The sequence below is a fragment of the Rhinolophus sinicus genome, linkage group LG04 (assembly GCF_036562045.2).
Source record: "Rhinolophus sinicus isolate RSC01 linkage group LG04, ASM3656204v1, whole genome shotgun sequence".
Classification (NCBI taxonomy): Eukaryota; Metazoa; Chordata; class Mammalia; order Chiroptera; family Rhinolophidae; genus Rhinolophus; species Rhinolophus sinicus.
The window spans coordinates 114,232,640-114,253,320 of record NC_133754.1 but is presented as its reverse complement, the minus strand read 5'-3'; the positions used below and the strand labels follow the sequence as shown (position 1 = coordinate 114,253,320).

Genomic DNA, 20,681 nt, shown 5'->3' with positions numbered 1-20,681 from the left:
ATTGGTATAAAGACTAATGGGAAGCATTAATTTACCTGAAAATCAAGAATAAACTTAAGTCTAAGAGAGGGAGAGTATATAATGTAATGTCTGTATGTTTTGACACTGTAGACAAAGTATATCCATTTTTTAAAATAGGAAGAAATGGGAGATCACATGCAAAACAAAACTAAACTAAACTAAACAAAACAAAACAAAATCCTAATGTTTCCAGGAGCTATAATGTAGTAGTATTGGTATTTTTATTCTTTGACTTTTATATAATATGGAATAAAACTAATGAGCAATTATGGGACACTATAATGAAATCATTCCCTATATGCTTAAGAACCAGAATTATCATTGAGTAAATGCTATACAAATGTGACAGCAAAGAGGCTTAGTAAAGGCTCTATAATCTCAAATTAAGTATCAATATAAATATGGAAGTATCATATAAATTCATATTGTATCATGACATGTAAAATACATGTGTAAGTATGTATATAAATATATAATAAATATAAACACACACACATACACACAGTCTCCTGAAAAGGCCCAGAAATAATAACTAAGCTAGCAGTAGCAATGATCATTCCTAGCAAAAGACTGAGGTCTTTTCTCATTAAACGAAACCAAGACTTCTTGGAGAAATGACTGATTCTAGGTCTGGGGCAGAAAATGTATGAGACGATCCTGGAACATTCTGTAATACTAGGTAGCAATCAAAGATGATTAGCATCATGTCACTGGGTCTCAGGAACCAAAGTGCTCATGTCCAAAGGCTTCCACGGCCAAAGATGAGAAAACCGAACCTCAATAATGATATTAATTGCAATGGATTGAGACCCATTAAATGTGTTTGAAACAATTAATTCATAATGATTTTAAGAAAGATCATCCCTTCTAGGGATGACAGGGAAACAATTTTATTATAATAAAAACTGGCAAAGAAAAGAAGTATATTCCCTGCCTTCTCCATATGAACTATACCACTGTGTAAGTACCAGTAGATGTGAGTATCTCCTTATAGAAGCATTCTAACTAACAAATGAAGAAGAAATAAGAGAAGTAGAAAACATCATTTTTCTACTCTAAATAAATATTTCCAGGTTTTAAGCATCAAGGGCTGCCAAGATAAGAGAGAGACCAGTAACATTTTGTGCCTCCCATGGTCCTGCCAAACATTAACTTCTGTCTTGTCAAAGGAATGAACCTGAGTTTGATGCAAGTATCAGATACTGCTCATTTGTAGGAAATACAGAAGGCAGAGGAATATGTTCAACTGTACCAAGAATACACAATTAGCAAAATGCTAATTGAGGAAAACTCTATAGATGACTCAGGTTGTTTAACAGATAAATCATGAGGAAATGAAAGGGATGGAGGAGGAATACTACAGATTAAAGGAGACTAAAAATTTTTTTTTAAATGAAACTAAACTATAATGTCTAGGGATACATATTTGTGTGATAAAATTGTAAACATGCAAAAGAGTAATCACTATAAAAGTTAGAACAATTAGTATTTATGGGAGTGGAGGGGCTGTGATTCCAACAGGACACATGGAGGGGGTGGGGGGGGATGAAAAAGTTCTTTATCTTGATCAAAGCTGGTTTTCCCTTTATCCTGCCATCCACCCACTTCCTCATTTGTGCCTCAATGTAGTATTTTGATTGTAGGGGGCTATTTTACAAGCTAATTCAAGAATCTTATGGAACTGTTTGCACAAAACAAATAAGTAAAGTTTCAGAATGTATATGTAGTTACCTAAAAATTTATCCATTGATTCATACATCTGCTCTTGACTGACAACTCTCTCATTTGAAATTTTCATCGCTTTTCTTGGTACAAAAGTGCTATTTTTCTTATGGCTAGTCAATTTTGAAGAGAAATCAATTCTATCTTTTATAGGTTTTGGTCTGTGTCTCTCTTTAGAGAAACTGATATGGCTAACAGAAAAATCATCATCTGAGGATGAGAAGTCATCAATAGTCTGAGAGTTACAATCTTCGTCTGTTGCATACAGTTGGTTTGCTTTCTTCATTGATTTAGTAAAAGTGTAAAGTTCCCTTTTATTTTCCTTTTTCCTCTTAAACCTCAAAGAACTAGTAGCTCTTTGTTTTCTTACTCTTGACTTGGAGGAAATTTCAATGTCATCAGACTCATCACTAATATCACTACTGCCTTTTCTTTTCATAGTAGATTTCAGGGTCATGTTCTCAGGATTTAATTGTTTTGAAATTAGTCCATTTCCTCTGACATCGGTCTTTCTATCATCACCATTATTTCTTATTTTTACAGGGTTTTCTGTTTCAGAATCTTCAGATCCATCCACTGGTGGCTGAAACCCCATACTATTCTTAGGGAATTTCTGAGTTGTATATTGTGTGGGAAAGATGACATCACTATCTTCTGATTCTGTGGCATTCTGTAAAATGCAATGGTGGTCAGCTGTATTTTTAACATTTTTCTCATCATCAGACTCAGAAGAAACATTCTGTTCTAAAATCTTCTCACTTTTATCAAAAATGCAGTTTTTATTTGGATTTAAGATGTTAGCTAATTTTTGATGTTTTGAAGTACCAAGAGAGTCGTGACTTTTTTGACAACCAACATCTTTAGTTTCTGTTGAAAGGCATGTGGGCTGTTCCTCAGAACTTTCATCGTCAGATGCAATATTTTCATCACTATCCTCAACTGCTTTATATTTTGTCTCAAGCAATTTAGAGAAACCACACTGGAGTAAGGTAATCTGTCCAGAAGAACCTGAAGCTTTACTTGAGTCAGATGCTTTGTTTTTAGCAGTCTTTATTCTTGAGTTTTCCACTGATTCATCATCACTAAAATCACTGCAGAGACCACACGCTTCTTTTGCCAGTGGTTCTGCAGATTGTTCTGGACCTCTGTGTTCTTGACAGTCGGGCTCTCTCGGCTATATGAGAAGCAATGACAGAAATATTAGAAAACATCAAGATAATGACATCAATCTATCACACTGGAAAGGAATTAAATTTGGGCATATAATTTGTATATCACTTGGTATTTTGTAAAAGTACATTTAGTAAACAAATGTCAAGGATTTAATATTATAGTCTGGTACACACTCTTTCCTCTTTTCAAGTTGAATAACTTTCCAAAATAAATAAAAGGTTAAACTAGAATACCATGTGACCAAATTATTTATAAGAAAAACACAGAGCCAAGTTGTCAGCTTGCAAGAGGCAGGGACCGATTTTGGCCTCAAACGTGAAAAGCACACCTCTCATTGTTTACTGTTGTCTAGCAGATGCTCCTACTCTCGCTTTAAGAGCAAAAAAATTTGTAGGAGCTAACAAAGTAAAGAATTTGCAATTGGAAAATGGTTCTAATCAATTAAAACTAAGATTAGGTAGGATCTTGACAACCAGAAATAAAGAAAATATTGAAGATATTTTGAAGAGAAATTTGCTACAAATTTAAATCCAGTATTTAATTTTTTCATACCAGTCAGAGCTAAATGTATCCTTCAGTTTCATAAAACTGAGGCTTTATTAGTAAGATTCTGGGAAAGTATTATCTAGCCATATTCCTGTGAACATTTGATATTCATGCATTTCTATAAATTTTGAAAAATATTCACCCCATATTCCAAATCATTGGGCTAGTATAAATTTACATAAATCCCTAAAAACAAACAAGGTAAAATTAGCAACAACAACAAAAAACTTCACATATATTTTTTACTTTTAAAAAGGCCTTTTGGTGACAATATAGATTTTATAGTATATGAAATGACAAACTACTAAAAAGATTACAAGATTAAAGACAGATAAAATAACATATCTACTGAATAAGAGAATAATTTGATGTTTGGATTTGATAATCTTAAATACACTTAGATGGCTATTTTCCCATTCCATTTGTTGTTTACTAAAACATTATTTAGGTTGGAGTAGTAACCTATACAGTGTATTTAATTTCGGATTTACAATTTGGTATAGTTAAAATTTCAATCTAGATGCAAATGCCTGATGCATGCTCCTGAATTTGCTCTTATAATACGAAATGTTAAATCAGGCTAAATTATTAATTTTTCTGGCAGCCCTCTGACTTTGGGTCCTTGATTTTTTAAAAACACTTTTTCTTTACACATTGAAAAATGAAGGAAAAGGGAAAGTCACAGTCCATGTTTTCTAGGAGTTCTGGGTGACATCCAAAAACTGCTTACTGTTTCTAGTTTGTGTCCTGGAGGCTCCTCTTTCAACCATGTCGTCGCTGTCAGGATCCCTGCTTCCACTTGGCCTTCTCTCTATAAAGAATGCACACGGCTATGTAAAACAGGGGGTAAAACAAACAGATAAGCAATAGCCACAGCAGGCTAAAATGTGGAGCTAAGAAAGGAAAACTGAGTGCAGCTTGCTTTAGCTCTCTTAATGTTATTTTTCAATTTGCTAATTAAGGAACTTCTTTATATAACATTTTAAAATACTCTTAATTCTTAGGTCGTAGACTGGCAGAGCGGAAGCATGCTGGACCCATAAAATACTTATTTCTTGTCTTAAAGCTTACTTTTTCAGATAGAAAATTAATAATGATTTTCAGCCAACTCCATTAAAAGCTCTAGTAGGTGAGGGAGGGTGAAAAAATGCCATATATATACATATATCTATATATACATATATATACTATTATATATATATATATATATACTATATACATATATATATATAGTGTATATTATATGATTATAATAACCATGTCTATATATAATAATTATACTAAGGATATATTACCTACATTTCAAACACCGATAATGTTGAGTGTTGGGAACTTGATAGTCTAGCCTACATTGCTAGTATGTTTATTGTGCATGTTTATTAATATGTTTATTGATTCCTTAGGTGTAGTAGACATCAAAATAAAAAAGTTTCATCCTAATATGAAACTAAAACAAAAGGTCTTTTTTTTGAAGATCAAAGGTCTTAATTATATAACAGGTTTGCTCATCTTTTGGGAGAGTATTTATGCTTTTAAAGCTTTTGGTGTATCATTTAGCTGATTTATTTAATTGCCTAGATTCTAAAATATTAAATTTTCCCTCAAAAGGAAGTTAAATATTTCTCTTTTTAAGCTTTGTTGCTAGAACAGGGGGAAATAACACTACAATCACCAGAGTTACAAATGCCCAACTTATGAATATACAGACATCTCAATGGCATGGCTCCAGCTACCCAGTATCCAGGACAACAAGTGAGAATTTCCCCCACAGAACTCTAGAGAATGATAAACAGTTCCTCAGTTGTCATGAGACCTTTCCTTCCAATGCCTAGAAGCCATTACTGCAAAGGAGTGTGAAGCCTCCTTCCTGGTACTGTCTTTTATCTTTTCAACAGAAGCTAAATGGCTGCAACTGATCCAACTAGCAGCACCCGAAATCCCTCAAGCTATCAGAGCCCTGTTGTGATAGGTAAATGGCAACTCCAGTCTTCTGCTGTGCAGCCCAACACCTTGGATTCATCTTTTAACTCCTCTCTTTTTCTCATACCCTCCATCTGATCCATCACCACTATCACCCTGGCCCAAACCACCATCATTTCCTGGCTGGATTATTGCATTATCCTCCTAGCTTGCTCACTTCTCGCTTCTACTCTTGTACTTCTACAGTCAAATCCTTAATATTTAATCTAGATAATAGAGATCAGACTATGTCATTCTTCTGTTCAGAGCCCTCGAATTGCTTATCTCACTCCAAGCCACAGTTCCTGCATGGCCTGGCTTCCTGTCACTCTCTGGCCCCACTCTGGCTTCCCTGCCATTCTGAAATCACACTGGGCATACCCCTCCCTTAGGGCCTCTGCATTTGTTCCTCGGTCTAAACCACATCTTCCTCCCTAGTCTGTTCAAAGAACCAAATGCAATCTCAAGGTGAGTGCTTCCTTGGCTACTCCACTTAAAATCGAAATGCTGTTTTCTTGACAGTCTCCCTATTTCCCATCCTGCTCTCATTTTTTTAAATTGAGATACGATTTATATATAACACTGTACACGTTGAAGGTGTTCAACATATTGATTTCATGTATGTATTGCAATATGATTACCACCTATAGCTTCAACTAACACCTCTATCATATCACATAATTATCATTGCTTTTTGTGGTGAGAACATTTAAGATCTAGTCCCGTAGCAATTTTGAAGTATAAAATACAGTACTATCGACTGTTGTCACTCTGCTATGCATTAGAGCTTCCGGGACCTCCTCATCGTCTCCCTGCTCTGTTTTCAGCGTTGGAACCTATCATCATAATATACTACATGGTTCACTTATTTTTTCTGTTTATTATTTGTCTCCCCTAAATAGAAAGTAAATTTTTTTGTAGGCAGGACTTTTGTCTATTCACTTTTGTATGCCTAGTTCTACGAACAGTACTTGACATTTTAGCATATACTCAATAAATATTTGTGAAATGAACTCTTAATATCTAACTCTAAAGAGAAACCACAATATAAATAAGAAAGTCAATGAAAAATAGAACTAAATTGCTTAGAAATCATCAGATTAAAAATGGTCTATAAATTCAAATTTCTATATCTTAAAACATTTTAAAAGGGATTTTCTACAGCTTTTAAAAATTAAAAACGTATCACAAGAAATAAAATACTTCTTTTATGTTATGATATATGCTTTCACTATACAGGGCTTGGAATAATATTTTAAAATATCATTTGGCAAAAAGCAGCATGACTATAACCAGGCCTGAATAATTTTAAATTCTGTTGATAACCAATGAGCAATCGTAATTCAATATTTAGTAACTGAGTGCTAATGACATGCCTAGCAAGAAGTTAAGCACATTTTACCACAAACAAAAGACCTGGATGGTCCTGTCAGTAATAAATAAACACTCTTGGAGGAGACACAAGACACACTTAGGATGACCAGAGAACAAGAGAAATTTCCATTTAATAACTTGTCATACTGATATGTATCACCTAATACTTGTTTAACAAAGGAATCAGTGGCTATTCTCATAAAATAGAAAACTAAACTGATATATGGCAGAAAACAGGATAAGTAACATAATGCTAATGTGTTTTATAGATAATGATTTCAAATTAGAAACATGAACATAGGCTGGTATGTTGGGTAGTGCGCTGTGATGGAGTAAGGTCTGAGGGGGTCCTGGAGGACAAATAAAGTTATGGATTAGAGAAGAAGAATGGGAAAACAAGTCCATAAAAAGAAATAACATATTTTTAAAAAAAGAAAAAGATCAAAGAAAGGGGGACTTTAAATTCAGAATCAAACAGTTACTATAAGATAAAAACTCAGCAGTAGACACCAAACATTGTGTAACAGGGGCAATATTCCCAGGATACAAATGATATACACCTTCCTGTTAACCATTATCAGTGATCACTTGATAGCATTAGGTTGGAGTCACACTGCAGCTGAACTTGCTTAACATATGCTTTCTGAGGTTACATGTTTATTATGTAAATGTTCTCTTCCACCTCCCATGAAGATGATCTAAGTTCTTTAAGGACAGGAACCAATTGTTCCTTGAACTGTCTTTATGGTATTTACTGAATCAAAGAAGTATTTAAGGTTTTACTACAAAGTCCTGGACGTTAAGGAAAATATCCTTAATTCAAGACTAGGTCTATGGAATTATGAGGGGGTTGAAAAAGATGATATTCCAGGATTTTATGATTCTCACATCAATATCAACTAGAAAAATAGGTTAATATCCTTAATAGTCAAGTATATTCAAGAATTTAAAACTCATTTTTAAAGAATATAAATATCCTGTTTGAAGAATAAGAAACATCTGTATGCTGAGGATGAACACAACTGGGAGAGTCTGAAATATTGGTGTGGAATTTTTACTGGGAACAAAAAACAAAAATCTCCATGAGACATGAGAGTGCATCTCAGGGAATATTTGGTAACTTTTAATCAAAACACATTTCATGTTTTTGTTTATTTAGGAAAGTCTCGTTTTTTTCGTTCCTGAATTCAACAGCTGTTTTCAAAATAATAAACTTCTCTTTGCCAGTCTGAAAATGTCTTGGAGGTCACTCTATTTAGTATACATATCTGTATTTGTATGTGTGCATTATGTATAACTAAGAAGGAGGAAATCTTAGTTTAGAGGTACAATAATTCATTTCTTATTTCTGTAAAAGTAGAAATTCTAAACATAAGGCATTTTTTTGAAGAAAACCAAAAACTTCCCTGAAAAGGCACCAGTAATTATATTTCAAGTTTCCTGAGGGAGAAAACCATGTTTAAAAGATTACTGAGAAGGTCAGAGAACAATTTCACACCTCCAGGATGTCCTTCGTAAGACAAGACCCTTGGGACCTTAGTTTGAAGAGATTAGAGACCCCAAAAAGCTCTCCTTGATGCTCTTTTGATCCTTGAACTGCTTCAAAATATCGCTTGGCATTTTCACTTCCAACCACCACACAGTGAAGTTGCTAAAACAGAAAAAACAAGACATTTTTGAAGTGTTTGCTCCAACAATATGTCAGAATTTCCTGGCATTCCCTGTATATACACAGCTTTAGCTGGAGCAGGCAGAATCTCCTTAGGGAGGAAATTTTATTTTAATTTCCCTAGCAGATGTTGCCATTATGGTGAAATAATAGTAATAATCTGGCCAGTCCTACTGAAGAAATCTTATATTTCCTATTTTATCTGTTTTCTACCAACTCAGTCAAGATCACATCTCTAAGGACTATCAACCTGACGTAAAATGTTTAATAATATAGGCACACATGCGGATACACTTTCCTCCTCTCTGGACTTTTACTACAACAGGAACTACTAAAGCTGTCAGAAATAATCACTAGGTTACCAAAGTTAAATTATAATCTTAGGTCATTATATGATAACCACATTGGTGTCGAACTAACTGGCCATGGTTATGTTGTCAACTAACAGCAAAAACCCAATCACTGTTTAGAAACGTTGCATCTTTGAAACAATTTTGAATATAGGAAGACCACTGCCATGGAACCCTTAGGGATACATGCCACTTTAGTATCAACATTAATGGGCCTCTTTATTTACTGGCTATTTTACTAAAGGTAATGTAAATACAATCTGATTAACCCCATGCATACTTTAAAATTTCTTGGAAGAAACAAAGAATGCACAGAATGGAAGACAACTTCAGTTTATTGTTGATAGAAGGGTTAGTCAGATGGTACGTTATTGTGATTATCATCAGAGTTGAATTGCACTGTAATAAATTACTCTAGGCAATTAAAGTTATTCTTAATAATAAGATGCTATTTACTGAGCACTTACTACACATGTAGCATTTTTATATCCTCTCATTTAATCTCTACACCCCTATAAGATATTATCTCTCTTTTAGAAATAAACTCGAGTTTCTCTATTTTAGAAATAAATAAATTTAAGTTTAGAGAAATGACATGCCTTGTTTACAGCTACCCAGCTAGGAAGTGTCAGTTTTAGTATTTATACCTGGGTTTGGCTAAATCCTAAATTTATACGTGTAATAATTTTTCACCTCCAGGATGTCCATCTTAAAACAAGGTTCTTGGGACCTTAGTTTGAAGAAGTTCTGAATCAACACACCAACTCAATCAGTTTGACATCAATATCCCCAAACATGGGCTATAGTCCTGGGAATACAGACTCACAATAGCAATTGATGCACCTGATGGCCCAGTTACCTGACGATTGTAGCCTTGCTACTGACTCTACCTTAAACACTGTATTTATTGTCAGACTGCAGAACTAATAAATATAATCACCAAAGTAATTTGTAAGCATTCAATCTGAATCTTTATAAGTTTCCTACCAAAATTTTATCACAAAACTTACAAAAGGCACATTATTTTGAACTTAAAATAAGTTTTTCCAGGGTGGCCAGTTAGCTCAGCTGGTTAGAGCGCCGTGCTCTAAACATCAAGGTCGCCAGTTTGATCCCCGCATGAGCCACTGTGAGCTGAGCCCTTCACAACTAGATTGAAACAACTACTTGACTTGGAGCTGATGGGTCCTGGAAAAACACACTTAAAATAAATAAAAGTTAAAAAAAACAAAAAAAAAACGTTTTTCCAAAGTGGTTTCAGTAAAAGTGAAGGCTAAATGTATCCATCTTCTTTTGTGGAAAGCTTTGAATTAAAAATTCACTTTTCTTTTCTCTTCAGAAAGTTTATCTCTGGACATTTTAAGGATTTTTCACTTTATCTTGGTGCTTTACAATTACAGAAAGATGGTGTAACCATGGATCTATTTTCATTCCTCCTATTTAGCACTTGGTAGGCCCAAATAACTTGTGGACTAATTTTCTACTTTTTACACATTTCTTCCTTTATTTGGGGCTCCTTCCCTTCTCTTTCTTCTGTTCCCTTCTTCAACTATAAGACTGGTCTTAGAACTTCTAGATCTAGCAGCCTGCATTTCCTGTAACTTTCCTGATATGTGTTTTATCTCTGTCGTTTTTGCTCCGTACTCTAGAATTGCTTGGCTCTTTCTTTTAAATGAAAACTTTGCTCTTTGCTTCTCAGCCTATCTCTGGAATTTTTCACTTTTGGGATCTCTAATGGATTCTTTCCCTACTACTCTGTTCTTGTTTCCAGGGTCCTACTACCTCACTTACCTTTTGAATATATTATTTATATTTCTTTTAAAATCTCTTTTACTCTCTTCTATTATTCTGTTTTCTCTGACGTTAATTTTTTTTGTTTTTTGAGTGACCGTATTAGTTCCCATGGTTCCTGTAACATTATAAACTTTGTGGCTTAAACTTGGTGACGTAAAAAAACAGAAACTCATTCTCTGACAGCCTGGAGACCAGAAGTCTGAACTGAGTATCTCTAGGCTGAAATCAAAGTTTTGGCAGGCCACGTTCTCTCTCCAGAGGCTCTAGAGGAGAAGCCATTCCTTGCCTTGTTCAGCTTCGGTGGCTTCCAGCGTGCCTTAGTCTGTGACTACCTCACTCCAGTCTCTGCCTCTGTGGTTACACTGCCTTCTCCAGTCTGCGCCAGATTTCCCTTGGATTCTTTCTTATGAGGACAACTGTGATTTAGGGCCCACCGGGATAATCCAGGCTGATCTCCTATCTCAACATCATTAATTTGATCGCATTTGCAAAGACTCTGTTTCCCATATAACATTTACAGGTTCCAGGGATTAGGACCTGATACCTTTGAGGGCCACTTTCAGTGTTTATTTTCCTAAACTGTTCAGTAATTATTTTTGTTGGGTATTCATCTGTCTTCAAATATCTTGGATGCTTATCTCAGCCCACAGCAGTGATTATCCACAGTGGGAGAGGTGCGTGTATTTAATCCTCTGGGCAACAGAAGGAACTTTCTTCCTGATTTCAGCAAAAATCTGGAGCTCTGTCTTGCTTCTTTGCTCCAGTATTTCTAATTATTGTTTCTACTTGAGAGCAGACATCTCTGTTGGCTACAACTTGGTACAATGGGGTAGATTGTAAGGGTTATATCACCTCGACAGATCATCAATGATACTGCAAAGAAGGGATACTCCAGTAACCCCAAGACACCCTTATTTTTTTAGTATCTGCTGATTCTAACCTTGGAATATCCAGAAGTTACTCCTACATTTTTCGGTAGCCTTTTCCTGACTGCGTTTAGCTTAGTTTCCTCCTCTAATCTGATCCTAATTGCTTTTTGTCTTTCAGGATTCCTTATAATTTCTGGGCCACAGAGAAAACCCTTCTTGTTTTCCAACATTTTTATAGGTTTTTCTTTTTACACGTCATTTTGGATTATTTTCCCCCAAAAGATTTGAGAACCACCTGGGTGTCTAGAGTGTGTACGCCATATGTACCTTTGATTCAAACTCCAATCAATCTTTTAATCACATTTAATGCCTTTTCCTCGCATGATTGCCATCTTATCTTTACTTGTGCCTACCAAATTTACGGCTGAATCTTCTTTAAGCGGCACACATTTAAAAATATTTTGATAAGTAACTAGATCATACAAAATTCTGAAAACTTAAATTATCCTCCTCTTCTTAAGCCTTTTTATTATACATTATTATATAATATACATTATGTAACAGGTCATTTTACTTCATTATAGAGTCAGATGAATAGTTAAAAATGATATAGTAATGGGATTGAGAAAAGTTACTACATGATTGAGGAAAGACCCTTAATTGTGGTAGGTTAGGATAGTATTCTAAGGACCTGCTCCTAAGCTGAAAAAATAGTATCCTACTTATTTCCAAGATTGGTTCAATACATCTAAAAAATATTTTTTAAGTAGTTGTGCTATACCAAGGAACAAAAAGATGAAAGGCTTCTTATAGAGCTAAGTACTTAAAGAAAAAACAAAACCTGCTGTGTACAATCCTATTTTTAGAATTAAGAAAACAGCATGAATTTAAGATTGGATCATTCCTAGGTTAACTACCACCACATGTGGCAGATGTTTGCTCTTAAAGGGATGCCAGCTCAATATATAGGGAGTAATTCAAATTTAACATTTATAATTAAACTTGAACCTCATTCCAGATCTTCTCAAGTGAGCAGTTATAAACTAAATAAACTTTGTTTATTTAGAGGCATACATGGAATAGTAATTGATACCCTAAGGATATTAACGAGTTAATGCAATTTTAGATGAATACTAAAAGCACCAGCACAGTAAGCAGTCAGGGCCCTTGAGTTCGATTCCTATAATTCCATTTACTGGGGTGGCTCTGGGTCCCAGTTTCATTATGTATAACATGAAGGGGTTGCTTTAGATACCTCTAAGGCATTTCTCCCCACTCTTTTTCATGTCATGGCACAGATGGAAAACGGTAACATCTGAACATCTACCTGGAGTAAACAGAAGTTGTTACTCAAGGCTGGAAGCTGGCTTCGGTAAACTTGCTTCCCAGAGCTGTGGGCTCAGGGTCTCAGTGCACCTGTGTCCCATCTGTGACATACCATGTCTTGGCCCACAGTTTGGGAAACTGTGACCTTGCTACTCTAATTGTGGTCTGCAGACTAGTAGTGTTGGCACTCTTTGGAGCTTGTTAAAAATGCAGGATCTTGGGCTCCACCCAGACCTACTAAATCATCTGGGTTTTAAAGATCCCTAGGTGATTCATGTGCACATTAAAGTTTAAGAAGTACTACCCTAAGAAACTTTCAGCTCTAAAACTCAATGAACCTAAGCATTAATCTGTTTTAGAGAAGTGTGTTCTAGAGTATATTTCATAATCTTATTAAATTCCATATTATAGTTAGAATAAAATTAAAAACATATTTTTACACAAATTTGTTCCTAATTTTTGAAAATAGCATGTTTACTTTTTAATGAGAAAACAGGAAATCTATTTACCTGCTTGTATACCTGTCGTAAGTACATGATCTCCTCCACAGTTCCCAGGGATATCAGCCTAAACACTTTGACGTCCCTGTATTGCCCAATCCTGTATGCTCTGCAATGAGATTAAAAACAAAAGCAAACAAAAATCAAGTAACACAACTTTGCGTTCATGCAGTATCTTTTGGACATAAAAGTGGAATATTAGTAAAATTTTAATTAAAAAGAAACACTTGTTTTAGATATGCTATATTACTTAATAATGTAAAATAGAAATTCATATAAAAAGATCAGTCATGAAGGAGAAAAATATTATAGAAAATGTACATCTCAACTTCATTTCTGTTACAAACATCACCTTCCATTGTCCAAAACCTTTTCCTAAATTCAGATTTTTCTTTCATGATGGTCTTAAGCTTATGAATATTCCCAAATGATTCCATTTATATAAAACTCTCAAAAATGCAAACTAATCCATAGTGATAGAAAGCAGATCAGTGGTTGTTTGGGGCTGGGGCCTGGGGAGGGGCAGGATGTATGGATTACAAAGTGGCACAGGGGCCTTTTGGGGGTGAGGAATACGTTCACTCTCTTTACTGTGGTGATGGTTTCACAGGTGTATACATATATCAAGACTTATTAATTGTACACTTTAAACACATGTAGTTTATTGTATGTCAGACCTCAGTGAAACTGTTTAAAAAAAAAAAAAAAAAAACCTGGGGAAAAGCAGTTAATCAACTGGCAAGCCTATGGAAGTGTAGATTTACAGCCCTTATCCACAGAGATTTCCATGGGGTCTGCTTGACTGATTAACTCGGTGGACTAGTACCGCAGGTGTTTTGATAGGAACCTCAGTGCTAATTAAAACTCTAACCTGACTCACCACACTGGTTAACTACGGGGCTAAACCCTGCAGCTTCTCCCAGGTGGGGGCTTTATTGGTTGCTCTGAATGAGGTCACCTGCTTCTAAATACCTGTTATAGTCACGGGGCGGGGGCGGGGGATTAGGGGCAAGGCCATACTGCTTCATGCTTTTGACCTTGTACAGTTATGCTGTGTTCTTATAGATGGTGCTCCCTCTACCTCCTGCACCCATTCCTCCACAAAAAGGGTTTTACGAGAGGGCATCTTGAGGTTCTGAAATGTCTTAAACCCCCAGAGGACACTGGGGGCTCCTGCGAACAGCTCAGGAGGGCTAAGTTACTGCATTATCACTTCCATCCTGCAGCCTGGATACAGAGGGGCTCATAATCCCTTTCTCTCCCACAGTGGATTTAGGCTCTAAAAAAATATGGATCAAAGGAAACTTCTTTTGGGTGTCTGCTCAGCCAACTGTTTGGTGAATGGGATAGACTGTGTTAGAATACAGATTCTTTCATCTTTAAAGACAAAAACCTTGTACACGTTACTTTGGACCTATGCGTCACCAATTTCTTGGTATATAAAGCAGGGATATATTACAGGACGGGTCTTTTACCATGTAGAGACAGTGTCGAGAAAGTGTTACACAGTATGGGGGTCAAGATCTTCATTTCTTTTCTTGGTTCCTCCTACCAGAGTCAATGGAAGGAGAGGGAAGGGAAGAGGAATACCGTTGATTTAGTTTTATTGTCAACTAACTTTCATTGAGTACCACAGCACTGTGCTTTATGGGAATCCTGGGATAAATAAGATGTTAGGTCTTGAAGGCCTAGTGAAAAAGAACAAAATTACAACAAATATCCTAAGACAAAGGAACAATGGAGATTTTTCTGTGGTTTTCATTTAACAATTTTACTTGACAGCCATCAGTGGTGAGAGGCTGGTTAAACATGTAGGCTCTGCAGTCATACAGATTGCATGGATTCAGATCCTGACCCTGCTTGAGCAATTACTTAAGTTTGTTGTGCCTCAACTTCCTCACATGACATGGGTATGATAATAGTGCCTATCCCATAAGGATATCCTGAGTTTTAAATAAGATAATCCATGGAAAGCACTTAGAACAGTTCCTGACTCACAGTAAACATGAAATCAATGTTGCTGTTATTTCTTTGCCCTTATTCTTACTGCCTGTTAAAGCACTGAGGCTAATTTGCTTTACTTTGTACCCAGCACAGTATTATGTGTATTATAACTGGGGGGATCATAATAAGAGTGTGTCATAAACTGAATTACATCTATCCAGGAAATAGTAATGGGTAATTCAAATTTCTATAAGGACAAAATCCACATCTGATTTGCTTTGACTACCATAGTATTTCATGTGACATCTTATAAATACTAAGTGACCAATACATATTTTTGATAATTTGTGTAGCATTGAAAAATAAATGAAGTATCTCTATTTAAAAAAACAACAACACAAAAAATAACTGAGCCTAAGTCCTTCATAAAGTTTACATCTTTGACTATCCTTTCAGTTTCTTCTAAAATTATTTGATTATTTTTTCACGTCATCTTTAGTCAGTCTTAATCACTGATATTTTTCTAGAAAAAGTTCTTTTCATGTAGATTTCCAAATGTACTGGTATAAAACTGTACATAAAAATGTTAGCTATTACAAATAAATACTATTGGTAGTTATTCGGACTTTCTGCTTCCTAAGCTTTTCTGTGTATTTGCTTTTTTCCTCAGATCAGAATTTTCAAAAATTTATTTTATTCTTTTCAATGAAAGATGTAAAATTTTGATTTATTATGTTTTGCTTTTAACTTAATAATTTGTACTATTTCCTCTATTTCCCTTAGGTTTATTTTATTATTTTTCTAGTTTTCTAAATGATATCCTTCTTTCATTTACTTTCAGTCTTTCTTTTGTAAGAAATAAATTTAAAACTCTAAATTTGCATCAGAACTTCAATATTGACTCAGTGATTTCATTGTTATTATTTATAAATAATTGTTTCTCTCTTGAGTTCCTCCTTCTTATTGTAAAATATACATAACATAACATTTAATCCTTTTAACCATTTTTAAATGTACAGTTCGGTGACATTAAGTACACTGACAGTGTTGTGCAACCATCACGACTATCCATTTACAGAACTTCTTCATCTGCCTCAACTGAAACACAGCACCTAATAAAAAATAACTCTTCATTCTCATCCCCAACCCCAGTAACCACCATTCTACTTTCTGTCTCTATGAATTTGACAAACCTAGGTACCCCTTATTAGTGAGGTCATATAATATTTGTTCTTTTGTGGTAAAAACAGGAATCCTTTCCTTTTGCTGTTGTTATTCAAATTGTTAGAGGAAAAGTTTTCAATCTTTCAGCACTGAGCGTGATAATAGCTGTAGGTTTTTCATAAATGGCATTTATTATGTTGAGACAGTTTCCTCCTATTCCAGTTTGCTGAGTGTTTTTATCATTAAAATGTTGAATTTCATCAAATGCTTTTTCTGCATTTATTAAGATGATTGTGTGTCTTTTTTCCTTACTTCTGTTAATGTAACATATTACATCGATTGATTTTTGCATTGCAAACCAAGAATAAATTCCACTTGGCTCTTTTAACATGCTATCAGATTAGGTTTGGTAATATTTTGTTGAGGATTTTTCTATCAATATTCATAAGAAATACTGGTTAGTAAGTTTTCTTTGCTTATAGGTCTTTGTCTGACTTTGGTATCAATGTAATGCTGGCCTCATAGAATAAGTTAAGAAGTACTCCCTCCTCTTCCAGTTTCTGGAAGAGTTTGAAAAAGATTGGTATTAATTCTTTAAATGTTTGGTAGAATTCACCAGCGAAGCCATCTGGTCCTGGGCTTTTGTTTGTAGGCATTTTTTATATTGATTGAATCTTTTTACTAATTGTAGATTTATTCATATTTTCTACTTCTTTGTGGCTCAGTCTTGATAGGTTGTATATTTCTAGGGATTTGTCCATTTCATCTAGGTTATCCAACTTGTTGGCCTATAATTATTTGTAGTACTGTCCTATAATCCTTTTTATTTCTGTAAAATCAGTAGTAATGTCCCCCTTCTCATTTCTGATTTTAGTTTTTAAGTCTCCTTTTTTTCTAGTCAATCTCACTAAAGGTTTGTCAAGTTTGTTGATCTTTTTGAAAAAACTTGTGGTTTTGTTGATTATTTTTCTAGTCTTTCATTTCATTTATCTCTGCTCTAGTCTTTATTATTTCCTTCCTATTGCTACCTTTGAGTTTATTTTAATTTTTCTAGTTCCTGAAGGTGTTAGGTTAGATAGTTGATTTGAGACCTTTCTTCTTTTTTAATGTAAGCATTTACAGCTATAAACTTCCCTTTTAGCACTGCTTTTGCTGCATCTCATAAGTTTTCATATGCTGTGTCTTAATTTTCATTTTTCATAAGATATTTTCTAATTCCCTTTGTGATTTTTTTGACCCATTCATTGTTTAAGAGTGTTGATTAATTTCAACATATCTGTGAATTTTCCTGTTTCTTCTGCTGTTGATTTCATTTTCATTCTATTGTGATTGGAAAAAGAAACTATATGATTTTAATCATTTAAAATTTATGAAGGATTATCTGTGGCCCAGCATATAGTCTATTGTGGAAAATGTTCAACTGGCACTTGATAAAAATGTGTATTTTGCTGTTGCTGTAAAGAGAGTTCTCTATTAGGTCTGTTAGGTCCAATTTGTCTGTAATGATGTACAAGTCCTCACTTTCCTTATTGATCTTCTGATTGAATGTTCTATCCATTATTGAAAGTGGAATATTGAAATCTCCTACTATTATTATGGACCCGTCTCTTACTCCTTTAAATATTGTCAGTGTTTGCTTTATATATTTTGGAGCTCAAATGTTTGGTACATTTATGTTTATAATTATTATTGTTTCTTGGTGAGTTGAATCTTTTTTCATGTCACTAAAAAAATACGGTAAACACAAAGTAATGGGTGAAATGAAGGACAAAATAGCTATAAGAAATACAGAAAATAAATGAAAGGGCTAAAATAACTATAAAGTGTAACATTCTTCTTTGTCGCTTGTAACAGTTTTCAACTTAAAGTCTATTTCGTATGATATTTGTAAACCACCCCTGCTTTGTTTTGGTTACTATTTGCATAGAATACCTTTTGCTATCCTTTCACTTTCAACCTACGCATGTCCTTAGACCTATCCATATTATAGTCAGCATATAGTTGGATACTTTTTAAAATAAAGATCTATTCTGCCGATCTATGTCTCTTGATTGGGAAGTTTAATCCATTTACATGTAAAGTAATGTTATGGAAAGTGTTACTTTTGCCCTTTCATTTACCTGAGTTTTTCAGTGACATATTTTGATTTCTTATTTCCTTTTGTGTAAATTCTATACATATTTGTGGTTATCATGCAGCCTACATAGAACATCCAGTGGTTATAACAATATTTTAAATTGATACCAACTTAAATTCAGTTGCATTAAAAAAAAACTTCCTTTACAGCTCTGCCCCCTACATTTATGTTATGGATGTCACAAATTATCTCTTTATATATCATATATCCATTAACACAAATTTATAATTATTTTTTATATTTTTAAATTTTAAATCCTGTAGAAAATAAAAAGTTGAATTAGAGTGCAAAATTAAAATAATACTGGTTTATATATTTGTCCACATACTTACATATACTGGAGAACTTTATATTTTCATATGGCTTTGAGTTACTGTTAAGAGTCCTTTCATTTGAACCTTTAAGTGTCTCTTTAGCATTTCTTGTAGGGCAGGTCTAGTGGTAATAATCTCACTCAGTTTTGTTTAGGAATTTCTTAATTTCTCCCTCATTTTTGAAGGACAGTTTTATCGAATATAGAATTCTCAGTTGAGTTTGTTTTCTTTTGGCACTTTAAATATATCATCCCAGTGTGTTCTTGCCTGCAAGGTTTCTACTGAGAAATCCTATTTTAATCTTACTTGGGATTTCTTTGACATTACAAGTTGCTTTTCTCTTGCTGCTTTCAAGATTCTTTATCTTAGACTTTTGACAGTTTAATGATAATGTGTCTCAGTACAAGTCTCTTTGGATTTCTCCTACATAGAGTTCGTTGAGTTTCTTGTATTTGTTTATCTATGTCTTTCCTCAAATTTGAAAAATTATTATTTCAATCAGAATTTCACCATCTCTCTTTCTCTCTCCTTTTGGGAACCCCACAATGCATATATTGGTCTGTTGCTATGTATCATAGGCTATCCTTTAGCCTATGTTCACTTTTCTTCATTTTTCCCCTTGTGCTCCTCAGATCTGTTTTCAGGTGTGCTGATTCCTTCTTACACCTATTCAAGTCTGATGAACCCCGTTAGTGGCTTTTTGTTTTTTCAATTCAGTTATATTTTTCAGGTCCAGAATTTTTGTTCTCTTTACAATTTCTACCTCATTTTTATATTCTGATTTTGTTCATATATTGTTTTCCTGATTTCTTTTACTTTGTTGTCTAAGTTTTCATTTATCTCTTAAGGTTAGAACAGTTATTTTAAAGTCTTTTTCTAGTAAGGCCTATGCCTATGTTCTTCAGAGATGGTTTCTGGAGATTTATTTTGTTCTTTGGGATGCGCTATGTTTTCCTGTTTCTTTGGATGTCTTGCTGGTTTTTGTTGAAAATTGGCCATTCGATAAATCAGTGACTTCTCCCAGTCTTTGCAAACTGGTATGGAAAACATTCACTAATTAGCAGGGTGTATTTTGAACCTCAGGAGCTGCTCAGGATGAAGGCTTAAAATCTTCTTAGGTCATTTCTGGTTATGTGTCCTGCCTGGGCCTGCGTGTGTGTGTCTGTTTCCATATTTCTCCTGTATACAACACTGCTTTTAAATGTCTTAATTTCCCAAAGAATCTCATCTCAGCTTCTTCTCAGGGCCTTACATATTACATTGTATTCCTCTACCCATAAACTCATGTCCCAGGTGTCTACAGGTATGCAGTCTAACTGCAGCTTTCATGTACCATGAAGCCTACCACTGCCTTCCACAGCTTCTGCCAGTCTGAGATCTGAGCTCTGTCACCGATAACTATTATTCAAATAATTTATGTACTTTTTTTTGCCTAGTTGATCTATTATTTTTTGAGAGAGGAATATTAGGTATTCCATCATAATTGTGAATTTGGATTATAAGAGTTTGGGGTTTGTTATGTAGTGACTATTACACTTTCCTCATGGGTTGTTCCCCATTTTGTTTTCCTTAATGCATTGTGACTTGAATTCTATTAATAATTTGCTTAATATTAACATTGCCACTCATTTTGTGACCATCTCCCTGATTAGACATTTTCTACATTTTTATTATTATAACCATTGATATCTTTGTGTGTATACACAAACACACACACACACATAAGCATAAACTTGAATCTAACTTTTTTTACTTTCCCTCTTTTTTAAAAAAGGGAGTTTAATCCATTCATATTTATGTTTGGCCTTATTTCTGACAC

The 20,681-nt window shown here is 34.4% G+C and overlaps 1 protein-coding gene across 5 annotated transcripts in view; it reads right to left on the bottom strand.

Annotated features, from left to right (window-relative positions):
- The window catches only part of ERCC6L2 (ERCC excision repair 6 like 2), a 141,306-nt gene that overhangs the window by 34,426 nt on the left and 86,199 nt on the right, over positions 1-20,681 (bottom strand). For all 5 annotated transcript variants that reach the window (XM_074330256.1, XM_074330259.1, XM_019711982.2 and 2 more), the window contains 4 exons: positions 13,313-13,412; positions 8,294-8,446; positions 4,193-4,273; positions 1,753-2,917 (listed from right to left, as the gene is read on the bottom strand). In XM_074330256.1, the coding sequence (XP_074186357.1) occupies positions 1,753-2,917; positions 4,193-4,273; positions 8,294-8,446; positions 13,313-13,412 (1,499 nt within the window). The remainder of the gene's footprint in view (positions 1-1,752; positions 2,918-4,192; positions 4,274-8,293; positions 8,447-13,312; positions 13,413-20,681) is intronic.